We start from the raw sequence: 23158 nt of genomic DNA on the forward strand, positions 1-23158 counted from the left end.
GACTCCCATTCGAACGTCTATGCCTGGCTATTAACTCCCTGCACAAGCTGCAGGCTCCTGTAGGGCTTTCCCCATACCTGCTGTCTGGCTATCGAGATGTGTGGACTGTCTGGGCCACTTGGCATCCCTGGCTCTGTCCTCCATCCTCAAGTGCCTGAGGCACTCTTGCCAGCTGACTCTCACGGGAGTGAGGAAATTACACTCAGGAGAGAAAGCCACTCCGGTAACTGCCTGCCTCTTCCAAAGCCAACAAAATCGATTCTGATTTTTCCGGGCTGGTAAGTGACAAGGGTGTAGAGTAGCAGCCAAGGCCACAGGTCGTGACATCAAATTTCTGCTCCATCCCCATTGGCTGTTCCCTACCTACATGTTCAGGGCCTGCCTGTTAGACTCTCTCACCTCCCTGTTCTGTTGGGTAACAGCCTCACACAGGACAAGGGTAGGTAAAGAAGTTTTCTTTGGCACTTACTTAGGAAACACTAGCCTATTATCAGCCCTCTGGAGGGCTGATTTCCTTCTCCTCTTCCTTTGATGACTCAATCCTGCTAATTAGGATAGAAACTCCTGAGCTGAGTTGGGGGTAGGTCCAAGTGAAATTTAGCTGTGGGTGAGAGAAAGGGCTTTGTGAATGGAACGTTGTCCCTTATTTGACTTTGGAGGCGTGCCAGGAGCAGGGGGCAGAGGGTGTGGCTGGTTGTGCTTTTTCATACTGTGCCTTGATCTGAGAGCATGTGCCCTGGTGGCTAAGGCCTGGCGCCTCCCCTCAGCAGGCACATGTCCCCCATCAGGGTTTTTGGTGGCTAGTGACAGAAAGGTGCAAAGCAGCCTTTGAGGACAGGCCTGAGCTCACAGCATGATGGTCCAGATAGCATGGGCTATGGGCCAGTCTAGACCACGTGTGTGTGTGTGTGTGTGTGTGTGTGTGTGTGTGAGCTGACACCCCCTCGACACCCTGTCCCACACCTGTCTCTTGGTCTTTTCTGTCTCTTCTCACTCCTTCTTGCTCGTCTCTCACAGTATTGGGCATTGGTTGGGTGCCACAGCTCCTCGGACTCACGGCCTGTCTGCAGCAGCTCCTGCCCTTCAGCCCCTTCCATCTTTTCGATGGAAAAGAAGAAACAGATGATGCTGGCCCCTCCCTTGAGCAGAGGCGTGGCATTTGTTCTACTTGGGCCTGTCTTGGATTCTATACCTACCCTCAAAGAGAGGACTTGTTGCTCCTGTTCAGTGTTGAGCTAGGCCCAGTGAAAACTTAGGGTCTGAAGGGAAGGGGGACATACCACAACTCTCTCAGAGTATAGATTCCAGAAAGTTCTCAGAGAGCAAACAAGCAAACACACCTAACACAACAGAAGAAACCCCTGTGAGCCAACCATGGGGCTTTCCCAGGCTCCATCTTACTGCTAAGGAAACAAAAATGAGCAGATAAATCACCTTAGGTCTCCTGGTTCAACAGTGTCCCCGTTGCCCTTTAACCCCTGGTAGGCTGATCCTCAACTAGGGCACAACTAATGAGATGCCTGCTTAGGACAAACCACAGCTGTGAATTGTGGAAGACTCAAGCTGAGATGCCCATGAGGCCCAGGAATTCAGGCACACTGGAAAAGGTTGTCTTTTTCTCACAGTACGGGCTATGAATGGAATCCTTTCCTTAGCTGTTACCCAGGAATTAGTTTAGCTTTCTCAGCCAAGAGAGGCCAGCCCCCTGCTGCTGACCTCTGGCCCCTGATCCCTCCCTCCTCCTCTCTCCTCCCCTTCGCTCTTCAGGTAAACCACTGAGCTAAGTCAGGCCTCCCCACCCTGTGTCTCCCACCCACTCTTTATCTTTTTCTCTCTCTACCAAAAGGCCTGTAATTAGGAAACATTAGCAGGCTCAAAACAGCTTTCATACCTGAAACATCCTCCCTAATTGCACTCAGCCGAGCTCTTCCCTGGCTATTAATGTCACTTTTATGAAGCAATGAGGAGCAAAACACCCAAGGCACTTAAAACATTTTTTATATAATATGCGTCTTTTAGGAATGGAAGTTTAAAATCACCTGCCTGACAGAGACAGTGATAGACAAAGGCAAGTGTGTGTGTGTGTGTGTGTGTGTGTGTGTGTCTGTGTATATGCTCTGGACTAGAGTTGGGAGATGGGGTCTCCTCCAGGAGATGGAGGGTGGTCCAGGAGGTCAGACCCTGCTCTGGAAGGAAGTGGCCAAGAGGCCTGCCTAGTGAGGTAGAAGGGTGGGTGGGCACTAGACGGAGCCTCAGGAGAGAAAAGTTGGGCTAAGGATTCGTGTGTGTGTGTGTGTGTGTGTGTGTGTGTGTGCACACGCACGCACACGCACACACATGTATGCATATGTATGCATGCATGCAAGTTAAAAATGGGGGTGAGGGTGTTCTTTTTTCTAGTTTACTGGATTAAGGGACTTTGGGAGTTGTGGCTTCCCAGAATCTTGATGTCACACTAATTTCCTTTCTTGCCCTTAGAAATGCCTAACACCATTCATCAGCTTATGATGTTTGCCCAAAATCCCCAGAGGTTATCCAAACCCACATCTCCCATTTTGGAGAAGATATGGGTCCTTTCCTAGTTCAGACCTGGCTTGTTTGCACCCTAGTAGGCTTAAGTCAAGTTGACTGGGACAGATAGGTGCCCTTTGTCATCTCTCAAACCCTCTGTAGGAAGGTTGATTCAGCACTGAAACTCTTCTGCAAGGGGCATGTTAGCCAGAGGACCAGTTGACAGCTCTTCCTGACTTGAAAGAGAAGGGACTTTTAGGACCTTAAGAGAGCAGGGTTCTTGGAGGAGAGCAGATCAGCTCTTCCAGCCTGAACTCAGATAGGAAACCTGAGTGAAGGGCATTAGAAGCAACGCCTAGATCATGTTGAACTAGGAAGTCAGAAGAGGTTGACAAGATGGCTCAGTTGACAGTTCCAGACGCACAAGCATGAAGGTATGAGTTTGGATCTCTAACACCCATGCAAAATGTTAGACTTGACATGCACCTGTAATCCCAGTGAAAGAAGGTAGAGAGAAATGATACCCACAAGGCCTGCTGGCCAACTAATTGAGCCAAATCAGTGAGCTCTGGACTCTGAGAGATCCTGTCTCAATAGTTAAGGTGGAGAACAATTGAGTGAGGCAGGTAATAGTATCAACCTTCTACACATATGCACATACACTCACATGTGCATGTATACACACAAATATATATACATAAACTACACACACACATACACACACACATACACACACACACACACACACACACACACACACATGTACAGGAGAAAACAGATGAAGGGAATGACAAAGTCATCAGAAGAAAGTTGAAGATTCTGTGCCTGACCCTAGGAAGGATAAGCCCCTGCAGGATCAGGGCAGCTCCCTGATGAAGCTGTATTTTCATTATCACCCACTGTATTTCTAAAGGAACAAGCCTAGGATTTGGAAGCTGATGTTCTAGGATTATTTCTATTTCCTGCTAAGGTCTTTTACTTCCCAGGGCCCATATTCTGCATTTATAATATGAACAATGTAAACATTTATTTGTGGAGTGGCAGGGAGGATTTAATTTTGTTTATCTTTGTTTTATTTTTTGCTTATTTTTGTAAACTGTAAAGTTCAGGGCAATACTGCTTGTGTTGACTAGTACCTGTGACAGGACTAAGCACCAACTCTTCTTAGAGGGGCTTAGATCGGGTGGTGAGAACAAGATAAACATTTTAGCATTTCTGTTAGGTTGTATTTCCCAATGAAGGCCAGAGAATACATTGTTATCAATAGCAGGATTTTTATTAACTGCTGCCACTACTGGTCACCATGCATTAACCGCTGACCTGGTGTAGCAGGTTTTAGGATGGCATATACCACCTCACTGAGTCTTACCAGGACCTCCACAGTAGGTGACATTTCTTCCATTTTTCAGTGGTGTCCTTAAATCTCAGAGTTGTTATTCAAAGTCACAGCACTGAGACTGACCCCAGGCCTGTCTGACAACAGAGTTCATTCTTGTTCCACTGGGTGTGGAGGAGTGTGAAGAGGGGATCAAGGGGTCATAGATGCTTGAGGAACCAGAGGGCAGGTATGCAATGAGCAGAGGCCAATGTTTTCCAATACTCTACAGTGGGAAACATGAGATTTACACCCTCAGCCCAGAGTGGTGCCTGTAGGGAGTCCCTAAGGAGCCAGTCTTTTCTTATTGAAAAGCATATTTGAAAGGGACAAGTGGAGCAGGTGGTCTGTGATCTGAAGGTTTAGGGGCAGAAGATAAGATGCCTAAGTTGACATGAAGTGCAAAGCCTTACCCACAGGTCACATCGGTAGGAAATCCCTGGCCAGAAATCCAAAAGAAGAGACAGTGGTATCTGATGGTGGTAGGGCCGGATCTCATCCCCAAAGCCTTGGTTATCACTCAGAAGAGAGGACACTTAGAAAAGCTTAATGAGCTGCTTTGTTCTATCTGGTGGTCTCAGAGTTGAATTGGTTCCTCCTGCAATTGTGTGTGTGTGTGTGTGTGTGTGTGTGTGTGACATGCTGCATCTTCACCTCCATGCACTCGGCCCTGATTCATCATGATCCAAGAGCAAGTCTAAACCATGTTCCCGTGTCACAAAGGACAGAACAGTCAATGTGATGTCAGAGTAAGGATTCAGGCTTATCTTGCTGACTGAGATCTCTGCTTTGAATACTTTCAGCCAGCTGATAATGGATTGTGTTTGCACTTAGGTACAGACAATTAATTCATTATGCTACGGTGAGCCAGAGGTGAAACACTGGGCCATCTTGGAGGTTACTGGGACCTGTTTGTGGGTAGCCACATCCGCATAGAGCTGCAGGTGGAGAAAAGGCCAGGCTGGTGGTAGATATTTAGAGAGGGTTAAGTACAAGACGCTTATGAAGATGCTGGTGTCCCACTGCCACTTGAGAGTATCTCAGGTAAGAGGCTCAACTTGAGAGCTGAATTTTCAATGAGGCACCGGAAAAGGTAGAATGCATTTAATGTGTTTAGTGACTGAGCTTGTCATTTAAGGAATATTCATGGATCAAGGCACCTCCGTGTAGAAATAATCCAAAGCCAGGTCCAAGAAGCAAAGGTATGAGATAACTTTTCTCAGTGGGCATCAGACTCCTCCAAGGCATCCTGGCAGCAAACTCCAGCAGTCCTGGGGTGGGGGGAGGGCAGAAATGGTATCAGTCCCCCACATGTCCTCCCAGTTGTGGGAGGGGTGACAGCAGACTGGAAGAGAGGCATCCTTCCCAGGCTGATTTAGTTTGCTTGTACTCTGAGGATGGTAATGAAGCCAAGAGCCCCTCCATCCTTCCAGGGCTGGCTCTCTGGTATCTAAGATAGTTCCAGCTGGCTATAGCCAATATGGCCCATGTGCTATGAGCTTACTGGATGAGAAGACCATTTTTTGCAGCTCGTGACCCAGTGTGATGGTGATGCTTCAGACTGGCCTCTGCTAGGCATTCTGAACAGCAACCCCTCCAAACCAAAGGAAAATGCCACTGGTCTCTCCGGGGCTAACTCTGTGCCCTCCATCGGTAGCACTAGGGGCTGAGCCAAGCTCTATTAGACAGCTGGGGCCTGGGGCCTGCAGCTCCCGCCCCTGCCTTGTCGAACAAGGCCATGTTGGGCAGCAGTGCGAACCACATTCAATAGACAGCTTAAGATAATCACATGTGTGAGGTACTGGGATAATAGTAGCTGAATACCCTGCCACCGTTGCCATAGTGACCAGCCAAGCACTGGCTCCCCTCTTTTTTTTACCCCCTTTCTTTCTTGTTTTCTGGACCTTCTTGTTATAGGGCTGGCTGGTGGGGTGGGGGATGGGGGTGAGTTTGGGAAATGGGAGAGAGGAGGGAAGGGGGAGGGTAGACCGTAGAGGGCCAGGCCATTATATTCTCTTTAAATCCCTCAGCTGGAGGTATTTTAAATCTCAACAGAGACAGAGAGAAACAGTGTCTTAATCCCCAGCTCCCTGTGAATTATTTAAAAGGATCCTGTCAGAAGGATGAATTTGCCACTGTTGCAGTGTCAACAGCAGCAGCAGCTGTCATAATGGCTAGGGACCCCACTCCAGGCAGGGCCTGGTACTCCATGCTGCTGCCTGGTGGAGCTGCTAGTGGCTTGGGGGTGTGTGGACCTGATGCTCATTTTGAGGCACAGGCCTGCGGTGTCCGAGCTCTTCCTGATGTCCTGGTGAACCCTGGGGCTACATAAAGATGCCTGTCTGCTGGGCCTCAAGCCTTCTGGTAGTGTGGTATCATGGGGTCCCTGAGCAGTGAGGGAAGCTCCCTTTACTCCAGAGTATTGAGAGGGAGTCAATCCTCACTGGCCCTTGGTGAAGTGGACATACTTGATAGAGGACCATGACCAGTACTCCCAATTATATGTGCACCTACGGTATACACACACACACACACACACACACACAGTGGTGAAAAAGCTGGAAACAGGGATAAACAACCAAGCAGACAGGAGAGAGCTTCAGGTGGTACCCATTGTTGAGGGAACACCAAGGCCACCAAGCCTGTCTCACCATTGAGGGCCTTGTATCCATCCATACTGAAACTCCCCAAAGAGTGTGACTCTAGTGTTTAGACACATCAGGTATACAGTCTGTCTAATCCTCACATTCATCTCACAGACTAGGTACTTTTAGCATGTCTGTGTTGCAAAGGAGAAAACTGATCTGGAGAAGTTTAAAGAGGTACTTCTGGTCAACCAGCTGGGCCCAGCTGTGCCCAGAGCTGGTGAGTTTTCCCCCTGTGTTAAGGATACCACAATCTGGTTCTGGGTTGGGTAGGACTGCAGAAGAAGGTCTCACTTGGCTCTGATCATCTCTTTCCATTCTTCCTGACTCTTTGCTCTTGTAGTCATGCTGGTATCCTGGTTTTCTGGGTACCAGAAAGTACCAGGTACTTGGTGTGGGGGTTTTGCTGTTGTTCCCTTTTGGGCAGAGCCTCTTGACTCTAAGCTTGTTTGTGAAGCACAAATGCCCCCTTAGTATCAGGTGTGCTCACTTGAGCCCTTCTCTCACTTGCTCATATCTATACCATCCAGCAGTGGGGTGACACAGATACCTTCCAGACCCCAACATTCCTCATACTCCTATAAGTCAACTCAATTGGTCCACCAAGCTGGCCTTAGGTAGAATTGTTTCTTAAAGGCTGGAGAGATGGCTCAGCAGTTAAGAACATTGACTGCTCTTCCAGAGGTCCTGAGTTCAATTCCCAGCAGCCACATGGTGACTCACAACCATCTGTAATGGGATCTGATGCACTCTTCTGGTGTGTATCTGAACAGCTACAGTGTCCTCATATAAATAAAAATAAATCTTAAACAAATAATAATAATAAAAAGAATTGTTTCTTAGATCCATGCTTAGTGTTCAATCTGTGGTGAAGGGACATTTGTTCATATCTCCCTCTGGAAAAGTCAGAAGGCAAGGTCACACAGCATTAAATGGTATTGGAGAGGATGTGAGGAGAAAGAGGAAGAGGTAGCTGAGAGTGGAGGCAGGGCAGCTGCTTCAAATGAATCTGTGAAGTTTTGCGTTTAGAGGCTGCGATGGGGATCATGATGTGTACGTTCTCAATGTTCTAATTAGGCCTCTTCACTCCTTTGCTCTTATACACTCCCAAGAGTGTATCCACGCTACAACTCTGGAGTTCTGAGAATTCTGTTTTGTGTCATACAACAGGCAATATGAAGTCCTTTCAAGATGCTAGCCATAAAGAAATATCATTCTGTAAGCCACCCTTCTCTTCAGTATACTGCGTGGACTTTGGTGATGTATGAGGGGGGTGTTCATATTCTCCCAGCCAAGCACATCTGGGATGTAAATTAAGCATATTGGGAGGTGAGCTGGAAGCTCAGGCCCTCTTGGGAGCCATTGAGGAAATGTTGTCTTGGTTGGTTGGTGTGCTAAATGATAGGTCCCTCTGGGCATGTAGGAGTTTATGCCCCAAGGACCACATTTTACATTTTCATTAGCCCTCTAGCTTGTCTAATCTCCTAGCTCTTTCAGGCTTAACCCACTGCCTATACCAGAGCTTCTTTCTTGGAGTGCACACTGATTGGTGAGAAGCTGGATGGTGGTGTCTCTGACCTATCTGGCTGCTCTAATGAATCCGTGGACTCCTTTGTGCTTGATGAAGGTGAATACTGCTGGAGGCATGTTCAGAGAGACAGCCATCTCCCCTGATTGGGCGAGGCCATCGTGTTTCCATTATTGTCCCACAGAGCACAGAGGCAACCATTTCTACTGACATAGCAGCTTCCCTTAACAGCAGGTAATGTCCAATTACAGACTGCAGAGTGGACCCAGAGCCTCGGAGCTGGGTCTGGTTTTGTTTCCTGTGATCTGAGATGGTGGAAGATAGGGTCTCACTGAAAGCCCGATTAAAAGAAGATGGTCCACAGTGAAGTAGGCTCAGAGGAAGCCTGGGGAATTAACCAGCAAAGAGAAGGGCTGGGTCTGTTCGGAGATGGAATTCGGACCTTTAGTCCTTACATTCTGCTGAGCACAGGGCAGGATAACTTATCTAGGATCAAGATGGCTTCCACACCCCATTGACTCAGCTAGGGGCAGGTCTTGAGGTTAGCACAGTAATGATGGCCATCGCACTGGTAACAGTAATTGCTGGTAGTCAGCAAGTGGTAGTTGCTGAAGATGCTTACAGGAGTTACTTCCATGATCTTTGAGGCCTCACCACACCCTGCAAGGAAAATAGTATTTTGCAGGTGGAGAGACTGAAACTCGGAAAGTTGTCTGTGGTCACAAGACTACAGTTAGCAGAGGTGAGGCCTCTTGCCCCTGGCCACTTCCCAGTCTTCCAGACTCTGTGTTCTTCTGGCCCCGCTGGTGTCCTGGTTTTCTTGGCATATGCCAGACTACCTGTTCGGGGGACCTCTTCTTGTGTCTGGAATGGACTATCAGCCTGGCTGGTAGGGATCATTCAAATTTCAGAAGCCCTTCCCTGATTCACCTGCCTGTTTCACCTGGCTTGTTTTTCCACGTGCTCTCTCACAGCATGTAACACTATGTTTGTTACTTTGTTGCATGACTTTCCACAGAAAGATTAAAAAAAAAAAAACCAAAAAACTATTCATCCCAGGTAAGACACCAATAACAGACCTAAAACAACTTCACCCAGTTAGTTCCTGCTTGGTAAACTAATAAATTTACGGAGGTTACTTATAAGAAAATGAACATGAGGTTCCAGGAGTGATCCCATGGCAGTGGTGTCATGAAAAGCCCTGGTCACCATGGATGGTGATTTACCAAAGCCATATCTCTGGAGCTCCATCCAGTTTGCAGGCAGGCCCACTTGAGAGTCTCCTCTCCCCCAGCAGTCTGTTACTGTTTATATAACATTGGGAAGGAGCCTCATGAGTCTTGTAACTTTCTGAGCTGCCTTAGCAAAACCGTGTCTTTGGAGCTTCTGTCTTCCCTCCAGAAGGGAGTGCTTCACAAGTGTTTAAGAAGAAGTAACCTCAGAGGCACCTTCGTATTTGTCGTGTTTGTTCCCCAGCTGGCTCACTGTGTTGCAACAGAAGGTCCACAGGGGCTGCAGATTTGTCTATTTTCTGCTGGGTCACCAATACCTCAAACATTGTTTGGAGAATGAGTGGATTCTTTCCATCCAGTCTTGATTTAAGAAACGAGTTCACTGAGCTGGGTGTGGTAGTGCTTAGAACAGCTAGAGTCTTGTCAGGTTAACAGAGGCAGAAAAGCTGATTTTAAGAACTGGGTGTGCATGTGTATATGTGAGTTAGTGGTCATGTGAATGTATAAGCATGCAGGTGTCCATGGATGCATGTGTGTGCAGGTGTGTGGAAGCCAGTGGCTAATATCAGGTGTCTTGAGACAGGGTCTCTCATTAAAGCTGGGATCTCTCATCTTTTCAGCTAGACCGGCAGGCCAGTGTGCTCCGGGGGACTGCCTGTCTCTGCCTCCCTAGCTCTAGGTTTTTTTCTTTGAATGCTGGGGATCCAAACTCAGGTACTCAGGCTGTGCAGCAAGCACATTAACGACTGAGCCATCTGCTGTTTCTTATCCCCATCCTAAGTAAAAGTGTTCAGGGTGCGCCTTCCCTGCAAGCCTTTAAACATGGTTCATGGAGTTGCTAGGTTGTGGCATCCTGGTGGTTAGTGAGAATTCTGGGAGTGGAGGAGGGTGGCTGACCGGAGCCGGAGCCGGAGCCGGAGTCGGAGTCGGAGTCGTTGGAGCCTTAGCTGTGGGAGCTGGAGCAGGACCGGGAGCTGGAGCGGGACCCGGAGCTGGAGCAGGAGCAGGAGCCAGAGCCGGAGCCAGATACAGCTGTCACCTGGGAGGCTCTCCTAGTGCATGACAAATACTGAGGGGGACACTTTCAGCCAGCCATTGAAGTGAGCACAGGGTCCCCAATGGTGGAGCTAGAGAAAGGACCCAAGGAGCTGAAGGGGTTTGCAGCAACACAGGAGGAACAGCAATATGAGTCACCCGATACTCCCAGAGCTCCCAGGGACAAAAACATCAACCAAAGAGTACACATGGAGTTTACTCATGGCTCCAGACACATTGGCAGCAGAGGACCGTTTTGTTAGATACCAAAGGGAGGCGAGACCCTTGGTCCCGGAAAGACTTAATGCCATAGTGTAGAGCAATACCAGGACAGGGAAGGAGGGGAGGGTTGATTGGGGAAGGGGAAATGGCTTATGGGATTTTCGGGGAAGGGGGAACCAGGAAAGGGGACAGACAACATTTGAAATGTAAATAAAGAATATATCAAATTAAAAAGAATGCTTCAAAGAAGGGCTAATGATCAGGTTCAACTCCTAATGCTTTCTGCTTAGGGTTGTCTTCACAGGCAGTGTGGAAATGGCCCAGACCTCTTAACTTCACCTTTGACTAATAAATATTACTCATTTATTAAAATCCACTACATCCTAGAAGGAAATGTAGGAGGAATGGTGGGAAGAACTCATAACAGTAGCCTTGAAATGAGTTATGATGTCATTTCACACATGAACGTGCACGCACACACACACACACACACACACACACACACACACACACACACAGGCCTAGTAGCAAATAGTCAATATTCATTGTTCAAGTGTACCCCGGGAGCCCCTCCAGAGTTCCAGGAAGCAGGTCCAGGGAACCCAGAGCTTGCAGGCACCTAAGGGTGTCATTCTCATCCATCAAAGTCCTAGTCTGAAAGCCTGAGCAAGTAGTTTCTAATGGATGTCATTGTTTTCTTTATTATGCTTATCTCAAGGACAGATGAGCCATTTGCATCAATAATAGTGCCCTTTGAAAGACGATTACTAGTCTGTGATGTGCAAGGTGGATTGTTTCTTCTCCCTATTTAGCACTGAAGTCTTTCACAGTAAGGACCCATGGCCCAGGAGGCAGAACACAGTACAGACGCACTCATTGCCTCTGACTTGCAGAATCTTTTAAAATAATTCTTTTGTTGTTTGAGATTACAATAAGATTATGTCATTTCCCTCCCAGAAACCCTCCTGTGTGCTTACCCTCCTGTTCCCTTTCAAATTCATGCCCTCTTTTCTTGAATTGTTGATCTGCTCAGTCGCTCAAGTATGCAGTTTTCCTTGTATGCACATGTCTTTTCAGGACTGACCATTAGGCATTATCTAACCAGCTGGTATGCTCTTCGTGGGGAAGATTCTTTCTCTGGCCTTCAGCCTTTCTTAGTTGAGTGCAGTTCTTTGGGTAGGGTTGAGGCTTTATAAACTTTCCCTCTTGTTAGTTTAACAGTTGGTGTCTTCCTTGTTCAAGTCATGTTTAGGCAGACACATTGTTGAGACTCGATGGAATTTCTGACATTTCCAGAAGACACGGTATCCAAAGAAACTCCCTGTTCTGGCTCGTGCAGTCTTTCTGCTGCTTCTTCCACAGTAATCACTGAGTGTTGGGTGCTGGAGTTGTGTTGTAAATATGCCATTTGGGACTGGGCTTCACAACTCTGCATTTTGATTGATTGTGGTTTTTCTGTAATGGTCCCCTTCTGTTATAAAAGAAGTTTTCTTAATGAAGGGTGAGGACTACACTTATCTGTGGGAATAAAGATAAATATTTAGAGTGTAGTTAGGGATTATGCTGGTTTAGTAAAGTAGTAGTTGCAGGCTCTCCTCCAAGATCCATGACTTCATTTGCCCTGGGTAGTTGGCTAGGTTTCCAGTTCCAGGCCTGTTTCCCTCTTGCTGAGTGGGGCTGTCAGTTCACTTAGAAAGCTGTTGGTTTCTGCCAAGGTATGGATCCAACTACGGAACCCTTATTGTTATCATGCCATGCTGGTCATAGCTGTGATTCCTACGTTTTATACGTATGTAAGGCTGTTGGTTGCTTTCTTTCTTTGGTAGCTTTTACAGTACCTCCTGGCACCAGGAAATCTAGTATTTATTTAGGGCTGGGCACTAGGAGTACAGTGAGGTGCTCAACACTGTTCCAACCATTCGTAGGTATGACCGTGGGGGAGAAGGATTCATGTTTTAGAAGATCATAGGGTTAGAAGAGTTCAAAGAGTGGCTGGAAAAGTCATTGGGAAGGGAGAGAAGAGTCAATGGTGGAAAGGGGGATAGAAGAGTGCACTGGATATAGGCATCACCAAGGAGAGAAGAGAAGAAAGATTTGGTAGCTAGTCCTCTGTGATTAGCAGAAATGACACACATGGAGAAAGAAAAGCACAAGGTTCTTCCTAGGCATATGGAATTTGTAACTGTGGACATGGAATTTCAGAGAGCAAGGGGAGTTCCAGGTGTCGGTAGGTAATGTCCAGCAAACATCCTGTTACAAAAGTCTGAGCACTAGGAAGCTGTAATCCTTGCATGTGGGTAAGGTCATCTAGGATACAAAAATGAAATAAGTGTCCTAGACATTCCCGGATATTGTCTGTTGCATGGCAGCGGTGGTGTGATGCTCCGTGAGTAGAATGATGTTGCTTGTGGAAATGAACTAACAAATTAGTCAAAGCATAATCTCCTTTCAAGGAGCGCACAGCTTAGTAGCGGACTTCAAAGTCACGTACACAAAGCAATTAAAGACTGGTTGGAAAGAGTGTATTACCAAATGTTAAATTGCGTGGAATAAACTCACCCATGCGGGAAGCATTCTGAAAACGGATCACCATCCAGATTTAAGCTGTGGATAGCATCATGGAGAGTAAGTGAGGTCTGAGACTCCTTGGTCAGTCCCGACATGCATCTGACTTGTGTTACAGAATGTCCTTAGTCTGTCCACTTGTTAAAAGATCTTGTCCCTCTTAAATGGTGTCCAGCCAGGTCTGCCATGATTTGGCTTTGTGCGGTTGATCAGATGGTTTTGAAGAAGGTAGAATAGGTGATGGCTTAGGGTCTGTCAGAACTTCAGCAACACCTGCATTCTCTTTGCCTCCATTTTACCATCATTTGTCCATCCAGAAACAAGGTAGACTGAAGGTATAGTTGTCACTTGGTTCAGAATAGAGTTCCTCAGACTTCTGCTTGTAATACCATTTGCCTTAGAAAAAGTTTTCACAACCCTGGCTGCATGGGTCTATAATACCAGGGAACGGGCATGGCTTCTGGGCCTAGGTGTGACAGGAAGTGCTCTTGGGTCAGGCCTTTCACATCTCTTGTCTTATCTGTTGTAATTGTTTTCTGACAGAACAACAGCAGTGGTGATGATAAAGCAAACAGAAAGGAGGCAGGCCACGGAGCCCCCTTCCCTGGCACAGTAGCTCTGCGAGTGCCAGAGCAAGGCCAGTTGGGAGAAATAGCATTCTGCAAGAATGGTCAACTGGGATTGGATTTGGTGAACATGGCTGGCCTGGTGATGGCCTGACTAGCCTCCAGGGTGGAAATCACATTTTGGGATGAGGTTCTGAAGCCAAGAGTCTCACCCTGTCTTTGGAACACTTTTAAGTACTCCTCGGGTGTCAGTGACAGGGATGTCTCCTTGGCCACCCGCACCCTCTCTAGATGCTGTGTTTGGCTCCATTTTAGCATTTTTTTTTTTTTTTTTGGTCTATCAAGAAACAGACTGAAGGAATAGTTGCCACTTGGATTAGAATAGAATTTCTTGGACTTCTGCTTACTATACCATTTGTCCTAGAAAAGTACGTAACCCTGTGTTCAAAGGCCTAAAAATTACTGATACTGAATCACACAAAAAAATATTTAAAGTAACTCTTTGTCATTTATACCATTTATTCAAGACAAATGTATACTATTTATTGAAGACAAATTTACACACTAATGAGATATGAATACTTGCATATTTTATAGATGAAGAATTAACTCTTGACTAAATACTGGATTCTGCAGATCATGCAGTATCTTCAGTATTTCAAGGTTATCAGTGTTTTGCATTTATGATTGCATAGCGCTGAGAACACTGGTTTGCTTAAATTCAGAGTACCAAATTGCAGATGTATATTTAGGGCCATTTCAGAAGTTATAGGAAATTCTGCTCCAATCACAAGTCCAAGTTCACTTAATGATATTTTAAAAAAATGAAACTCAAGTCAGCAACTCAAGTAGCAGTTTTAAAAATTAAACATCCTAACGCAATAGAATCCAAAGATATACTGGTGCATGCTAGGAGTGACAGTAGGAAAATATTAAGTCTTTGTTTTCTGTAATTAAACCATCATGCTTTAATTAATACAGTGCATAACACTCTCACGTACAATAAAAACACTATTTAGAGAATATGATTGGCTCCAATCTGAGCCGAGGTGTTTCAATTTGTTGGCCTCGGGTGGTCTGACATGTGCAGAATGAAGTGTGCATATTGTGTGTACAAAATCAAAGCAGCTGACAAGCCATGTGCCACAGTATGTTGAGCTTTGCCAGAGACATTTTCAATTCATTACATGCTGATTTTGTGTTAATTTTTGGTTCTTGTATACCTAGAAACTTTAACCATAATTGTGTGTGTGTGTGTGTGTGTGTGTGTGTGTGTGTGTGTGTGGGAGAGGGGGGGAGCGAGGAGAGAGTGAGTCATTTCATACAGGGTGCTGACCCATTGGGTACTGATAAACAGAGCTGCTATGGGTATGGTATTTGTGAATCACAGACCAAGTCCACATTGTTGAGAGTGCACAAGAGAATGAAGTTTGTTTTTAGCTGTAGTGATGTTTTTATTCATATTCTATAAAAGTACTCATGTGAGGAATATAGTTAAATTACTTTAGTAAATTTTCTAAGTTTGATATCATCGTAGTCCTATCTCAGAACATTCCTATCAACCCAGAAAAGACGATTCTGAGTACTTGTTTGCAGTTATTCCCCAGTCGACTCCCCAGGCTCAGGCAAAAATACTTTTCTGTTTGTTTGTTTGTTTACTTGACTCTTCTGACTATATCATGTATAGAGTCTAATATATAATATACAGTAATATACAATATACAATGTACAATGTATAATAACATATAATTAATATATTAATTATAATATATAATATTTAATAATTAATACAATTAATATATAGCATAACATATAGTATATAATATCATATATAATGTCATATATGATGTCATACATAATATGGCCTTATGAGGCACATAGTTGCCTTCACTTGACAGAATGTTTTTGGGATTCAGTCCTGTTCTATATGTATCAGTTCTTTACTCCACTTTTGTTCCAAATTATATTCTATTGTGTGGAAACATCGTACTTTGTTTATGCATTTGATGATTATTAACACTTGATGAATATTAGCAAAGGTCTTCAGTCACATTAAACAATTAAATTGAGAGATCCAAGAAGAGGGCTGGGTATAAAGAAGTTGACATGCAGTGAGATAAGAAGCATGCTCCAGCTCCACAAACAGGATTTTTAAAAATGGTTAGAGAAAAATTTGATCACGATGAATGGCTCTTCACTCCATCATAGCTGTGCAAAGCTCCCTGAGGTCCCTGACAGAAGATCCAGGGAAGGTTTACTAAGAGTGATCTTCAGAGGCACGGTTACCTCTGAAGGTGGTAATGGCTCGAGTGACTATGTACATTTCTGATTTTTTTTGAAAATATTTAATTAATGTTTATAAATGAGTACACTGCAGCTGACTTCAGACACACCAGAAGAGAACATCAGATCCCATCACAGATGGTTGTGAGCCACCATGTGGTTGCTGGGAATTGAACACAGGACCTCTGAAAGAGCAGTCAGTGCTCTTAACCACTGAGCCATGTCTCCAGCTGTATATCAGAATTTTTTCTTCAAGATTTCTTTTTAGTTCTTGTGTTTGCCTGCATGTATGTATGTGCATCACACGTGTGTCAGTGCGAGGGCGGGGGGGGGGGGGCAGAAGAGGGCATCACATTTCCTAGAACTGGAGTTATGGATGGTTTGTGAGCAGCTATGCTGGTTCTGGGAATTGAGTCCTGGTTTTCTGCCAGTGTAATAAGAGCTCTTAACTGTCTCTCCTTCCTGAGTATCACAATTTTTATCTCTAATCTCCAATATCATTGCAAATGTAGTATCTTTAAACTTTTATTTTTTAACTACCACCAACAAAAGGGTCGGCACAGATTTCTCTTTCCACTGATTTGAGTTTAGGTTAATGTTGTCAGTGCCGAGAGACACAACTGCATCAAATTTAATAAGATGCTGTCCGTTTCTACTTTCTGGTATCTTTTCAGCCACTTCCTAAGCAAGACTTGGTGCTATTATCTCTTTAATGCCAGTCTGGCAAGCTAACTGTGGTATGTTGCTGCTGTTTAGTGGGAGGAGAGGAAAACAGAGGGGAAAAACACAGGAGGGGCTCAGGAGTAGAGGCTGGGAAGTTGCCACAGAATAGAGAACTTGTGTAAATCTGTCCTTGGGCAGTACAGGTTCTTGGTAACAAAAACTGGTCCTGAAAAGGAAGTTGAGTATCTCTTCAGGCAGACTATTCAAGATCCCTAAAAACCTTAGGCTTTTTAAAGGGAAGGTAAAGGAAAACCAGCATTTCTAAAGATCGTAGACTGTCAAAAATAGCGTGAAAAGATGCTCATGGGGCACGTGGACCCTTGGATCTGGTCTATTCACTACGAGTGAGAGTCTCCCTAAAATACCTCTCCTGTCTCTGCAGGTCTCCTCCCTTGATCCCATCTTCTTTTGTACCTGGATGTCAGTGATCTCTAATTGTTCCTCCCTCCAGCCTATTTTCTACTTTGAGATAGCTTCTAAACATTCAACTTTGGTCCCCTGTGGTCTCTGGATCGCATCTATGTTTTCTAGAGTCAGGTTGGAGCCCACACTTCTCACCCTGTCCTGCCTTCCCTTCATTTTAATCTCTGCCACTTCTACTATTTCTATGAACCTCACCCCTGGATGACACCAGCTTGCTTTTTTCTACCTCAGAGCTTTTGTGTTAGTGTGCCCTAGGGCACAGATACCCTGCCTATTTCTGTCTCTAGAATATACACCCTTCTCCCAGCCAACTCCCCTCTCCGTCCTCTTGGAGACCCTTTTGGAAGACTTTTCCTGATTCATATACATCCCCTTTCTGGGCACCTCTTAACCTCTCATTAATTAGCACAATTGTACTTACTTAGTTATTTTGATAATGCACTAATTTCTGTGTCTGTTTCTCGGTCCTAAGCTTTGCATTGCTGTATCCCTGGTGGCTAATGAAATGTGTGGCATAACACTAGTGTTCAGAAACATTTTCCACTGATGAATGAGTAAGGTTTTGCAATAAAGCTTTGAGACTGATACCATGTATCATCAACAAATAACAATGTTTGGCCCTCCCTGCTGGGAACGCCAGCCCATCCTAGTCTGTCTCCATGAGCCAAAATCTTCTCTTTCTTTCAGGCCCTCCCCATCATAATTACTACTTACCCTCCAAGGCATTTGTTTCTCCTCTAGCCCTGTCTTCTCTCTTCCGTTCCCCACCCCCACAGCAGTAGCTGACAGGAGAAGAATGGAAATTAATGACTGGCTCTGTAGTTGTAGCCTCCTTCCCCTCCCAAACCACAGGGAGCTGTTTTCCCTTCTCTCCATTTCTTTCTACTCTTTCCTTTTGAATATACAGCTCTATCCTCTCTAATTTGATTTGATTGTTCCCTCAGGAGCTGTCACGGAATCAATTAGATCTGTAGAATTTTACAACTTGAGGTCACCCAGTATGATTCCTCATTTTACAGATGAGAAAACTGAGGCCCAGAGAGGTTAATGTCTGAACCGATTACCTCTGTTGGGCCTTACAATGCTAATCAGTGTGTCATTGGCGAAGAAGAATGTTCTCAATATCCTAGCTCTGCTGAGTGAAATCCTTATTGTTTGTCACAGGACCATCAGTGGTAATGGCCTTGGCGCTCAGGTGAGCCTGGTTGGTAGGACTTCCTTTCCCAGTCAGAGCTGCATTAGTGTTGCGTGGCCAGAGGCTCTGGATATGAGCAGTTCTCTGCTCTGAATGGGGTCATGTGCTTCACCTGGGCCTCACCCACGGGGGCCCAGCATTTATGTGGAGACTCTGCTAGAACAATGGATCATGAGACCTGCTGGGTTTAACCAATTGCAGAACAGTAAAAGAAAACCACCCTTTCTTCCAAAGTCTTGTCAGGACAGCAGGGGAAATGTTTCAGAACAGCACTGGGAAGGGAGGGAGGCCTGAAAGCCATCTGAAATGCCGTCAGCCACTTCTCCCTCATCTATTTGTTTTCTGGTTTCCAAAACCCAGTCAAGCAGAACCAGGCTTCCACAAACACATTTAAATAGAACATAACACAGTCTTTAAGAAGGAAAAAAAAAAACAACAACTAGGGCTCCTCTACATCCAGAGATCAATAAGAAATTAAGCAAAGCCCAGGTGAGGTTTGACAGTGTGGATTTATATTGCACATGAGCTATGGAGCAGAGCTTTTATTCAGCTGGTGGCCCTGACACTGGACATGAGAACAGGCATATATCCTCATGTGTGCACAATATCTGTTCTGATACTGTCCAGATGCTAAGTGTCCCTTGTGTGGGATGCTTCAGGGTCAGTGTGTCTAAATTCATACAGACGGAGAAAAGGTAGAGCAAGTGCCAGGAGGGGTTGAACTGTCCAGTCTGGGCAGTATGAGCTGGAAGCTGTGAGGTTTTTCAGAGTTGCATTTACTCCAGCAAAGTCCAGAAAAAGGCATCCTAGGTCAAATGCACAGCATACAGATGGAGCTTGGAGGGGGAAGACACTTGCAACTTTGGCAATGTTAAAGTCTTGACTTTACAAGTTGAGCAAGAAGAGGCGCTGGAGGCCATAAGAGTGATTGCAGCAAGTTGGGGGTGTGATTCAGTTAGCCGAGTGCTTGCCTAGCCTGAAGAAAGGCCAGAGTTTGACCCCCAGCACGACATAAACCTTGGTGGCAGGTCCTGGAATACCTTTGGGGAGGTGGTAGCAAGAGTAGCTACATAGCAGGTTCAAGATCAGTCTAAGCACTGAGAGAGGAGGGAGGGGGTGGCATAATCACATAACAGGTGGGGTGTTGGCTTCCTTATGGGAGGACTGAGACTTTATCTAGGAAGCAAATCAAGATGGACCTTTGGCCCTCAAGGGTTTCTGGAAGGAACTTACCAGAGACTCTGGTTGGTGCAGGAATTGGTACTCTGGGGGAGGGCTAAAAGAGCTCAGTAAGCCTGGATGTGTATGTAGGTCAGCTTTCTAGATGTGCTCCTTTTGTCCCCTTGACCCTTGACGCCATGTGTCTCCTTTTGTAGCCCAAGGGGGAAAATGACTCCTTCACTTATCAACTTCCTTGTGGCAAAAATTGCCTTCTAGAAATCGTAGGCTTTTCAAAGCACGATCCTTCCCATACACCTCCTCCTATAGCTAGGTACGTGGAGGACTTGCATGGTGTCTTATTAGCCAAGAACTGGAGATAACCGAACTGAGTTGTGGGACTTGTGAAGGGTGTGAGATAAACTGCTGTTCCTTACTCTTCCTCTGATGCATAAAGATTCTGAAATATGAGTTCTCTTTTCCAGTAGGAATCATGGCGGTCTCTCCTGGAGTAAGCAATGGTCCTTCCTTTCTAAGTAACATTGCTTCTAGCTTTGCTCCTGCATCACATCTTAGCTTGAGTTTTCCACAATACTGAGCTGAATTAACTTCATTTAAGAGTATCTTAGTATCCTCCATACAGTTTTACAGTCTAGCTCTTTCAAAGAGATTTCTGTTGTACCACAAAAGGTTCTGAGAATCTAAGTTTATTGAGAAACATGAAAAACCAAACCAAACCAAATAAAATAAACATTTCCCTTCATGTGCTTTACAGAGGTATATAAATGAATTTTGCCACAATAAAAATATTAGGCTCACAGATGGAGATGTCCTCTTATAACTAGATCTCTAATTGATAGGGTAGAAGAAGCTGTTGGTAGTGAAGAGTATGGTTTCTGCTGTCAACGAGGCACAGTGAAGGATAGCCACAGCATGAGATTTCCAAGTTTGATGGCAGAATGAATGGTTTCTGCAATTAAATGTATTGTGTTTGGTGGATGGTAGAAAACTGTGACTCCGAATATCAGGAAAGTTTTGAAGTGCAGACTTGGTGATATGAGCTCGTTTGTTCAATGGGAGCTGTGGGGCTGGTGAGCTCTTAAAGCCCCTCCAAGTCTCTGAGCTGCTCTTCTGTATTGACTATTGTCTTCTCACTCTCTCCATTCTGATTTTGCATGTGTGTGCCTGTGGCCTACTTGGGACAGTGGGAAGAAGTCAGTGGCTATGATGAAAACCTGAACACGATCCGTACTTACCAAGTGTGCAACGTCTTCGAACCCAACCAGAACAACTGGCTTCTTACCACCTTTATCAACAGACGGGGCGCCCATCGCATCTATACAGAGATGCGCTTCACTGTGAGGGACTGCAGCAGCCTTCCAAATGTCCCAGGCTCCTGCAAGGAAACCTTCAACTTGTACTACTATGAGACTGACTCTGTCATTGCCACCAAGAAGTCAGCCTTCTGGTCCGAAGCCCCCTACCTCAAAGTGGACACCATTGCTGCAGATGAGAGCTTCTCCCAGGTGGATTTTGGGGGAAGGTTGATGAAGGTCAACACAGAAGTCAGGAGCTTTGGACCTCTTACTAGGAACGGTTTTTACCTCGCTTTTCAGGATTACGGAGCCTGTATGTCTCTCCTTTCTGTCCGTGTCTTCTTCAAAAAGTGTCCCAGCATCGTGCAGAATTTTGCAGTGTTCCCAGAAACCATGACAGGAGCAGAGAGCACTTCTCTGGTGATTGCTCGGGGCACATGCATCCCTAATGCAGAAGAAGTGGATGTGCCCATAAAACTCTACTGCAACGGGGATGGAGAGTGGATGGTGCCCATTGGACGCTGCACCTGTAAGCCTGGCTATGAACCTGAGAACAGCGTGTCCTGCAAGGGTAAGCCTGGGGCTCCTTGAGTGTCTGCCTCCATCCCACTGGGGGAGATCCAAGATCACAATTTTCCTATTTCTAATTCTGGGTCACTCAGGAGAAGAGAGAGCCTACTAGCTTATTATAAATCTCAGAAGAACCTCGGTCCCCAACATTCCCTGTGCCTGATGATTTTCCAATTATGACCAACTGTCTGTATGCATGTGTGGGGAAAGGGATGGAGAAAAATTCCAGACAGTGACAAATTATTCAATAATTGCTTGTTTGTATTTACTTTGGGAACACACACATGCACACACACACACACACACACACACACACACACACACTATGCATCTTCCATCAGCCTCAAGCTCTGGGGGGCAGGGCATATTTGGGTTGTCATGGACAGTTCACTCAAGGGTAATTGAGAAGTGACTGAATTTGGAAAATATTTTAGTTCATTTCAAGCCAGCTCCCACAGCCTTGAACTTGGTACTGAAGCCATGTAGCTCATTAACTCAAAGCCCTCTGGCTTGGCTGTCTTTCTCCAGGGGCGCAATGCCAGGTCCTGGAAGGAGATGAAGCTACCGGGACAGGGATGGGAGCATTCCCTGTGTGGAGGATCCTTTGTTTCTGAGTGGGACAAACTGATGCAAACTTTTCAGACTGCAGGCTTAAGGTTTCATACGTTCACTGTAGATCTCCGAACCCTACATTTCCTTTGTCCCATGTGTGACAGCAAATAAGCTGACCCGACTCCAGTTTGGTCTGGGAATGAGTGGAAGATTCTAGAAGCCTGATATTCCTGTCTTGTCTAAGCCTATGTTAGAGCCCAATATAGGCTGATCCAGAAGCGAAGGTGAGTTCCATTATTAAATCTTGCTTATGACCTTCAAAAGTTTGGATTGTTTAAAGAAGGCCTGGATGTGATTTTTATTGTATCACGACTCAAGGATTGCCCCCTCTCTTTTGTACCTTGGGGAAAAAATTAGCTCCTTCTCTATCACAAGTCTCCTGAAAGCGCCTTCCTTCCTGGTTGTTCCCTGGCACAACTGGAGCACCCAGCCAGCCCCTGTCTGTTTCCTTCTTTCCTTCTTTCCTTCTTTCCTTCTTTCCTTCTTTCCTTCTCTCCTTCCTTCCTTCCTTCCTTCCTTCCTTCCTTCCTTCCTTCCTTCCTTCCTTCCTTCCTTCCTTCCTTCCTTCCTTCCTTCCTTCCTTCTTTTCTTCCTTTCTTCCTTCCTTCCTTCCTTCCTCAAACACCTGCCTGTGAAATGCCTGGCAAGGGATTTTGAAAACCTATCAACCCGCGATCCTATGGATTCAGCTAATTGCCTGGGCTGGAGCCTTCACACAGCCTTTCTGGGGCCTGCTGGGAACACAGAGCTGTGCCTTTGTGTCTTTATTGGATTTCTTGGTTCTGGGACCCATGATGGATGGCGTGGAAACAGAGGGGAGAGCACGCCAGAGCCAGTGATGAATCAACACAGACAGTTTTAGGACCAGCGGGGTCTGGTCCCACAGAGCTCCTCTGTGTCCCACAGGTTGGGGGTGGGGCGGGGGCACCCTCTTTGGCATTCCTCAGGATCTGAGTGGCGACCAAGACACCGGGCTGTCTTAAAGGCACAGGTGCAGCACCAACTGGGCTTGCTCACAAACCATGCTGAGTGCATTTCTCTGGTTTCAAAGGACTGCCACACCAAAGTTGCTGGCGGGGCCCCTCTCATTTTTCTCATTATTTCCTGAGCAGAATGGCAAGGATGGGAGCAAGCATTGATTGGTTCTGATTTAATTGGGACTCTGGGAAACAGGCTCTGGTTTCTTTGGACTAATTGGA

At 45.8% G+C, this 23158-nt stretch overlaps 1 protein-coding gene across 1 annotated transcript in view; it reads left to right on the forward strand.

The window, feature by feature from the left end:
• The window catches only part of Ephb1 (EPH receptor B1), a 451676-nt gene that overhangs the window by 134794 nt on the left and 293724 nt on the right, over window positions 1-23158 (forward strand). The window contains exon 3 of the mRNA XM_052187529.1: window positions 20667-21348. Coding sequence (XP_052043489.1) covers window positions 20667-21348 — 682 coding nt within the window. The remainder of the gene's footprint in view (window positions 1-20666; window positions 21349-23158) is intronic.

The sequence above is a fragment of the Apodemus sylvaticus genome, chromosome 7, assembly GCF_947179515.1.
Source record: "Apodemus sylvaticus chromosome 7, mApoSyl1.1, whole genome shotgun sequence".
Taxonomy (NCBI): Eukaryota; Metazoa; Chordata; class Mammalia; order Rodentia; family Muridae; genus Apodemus; species Apodemus sylvaticus.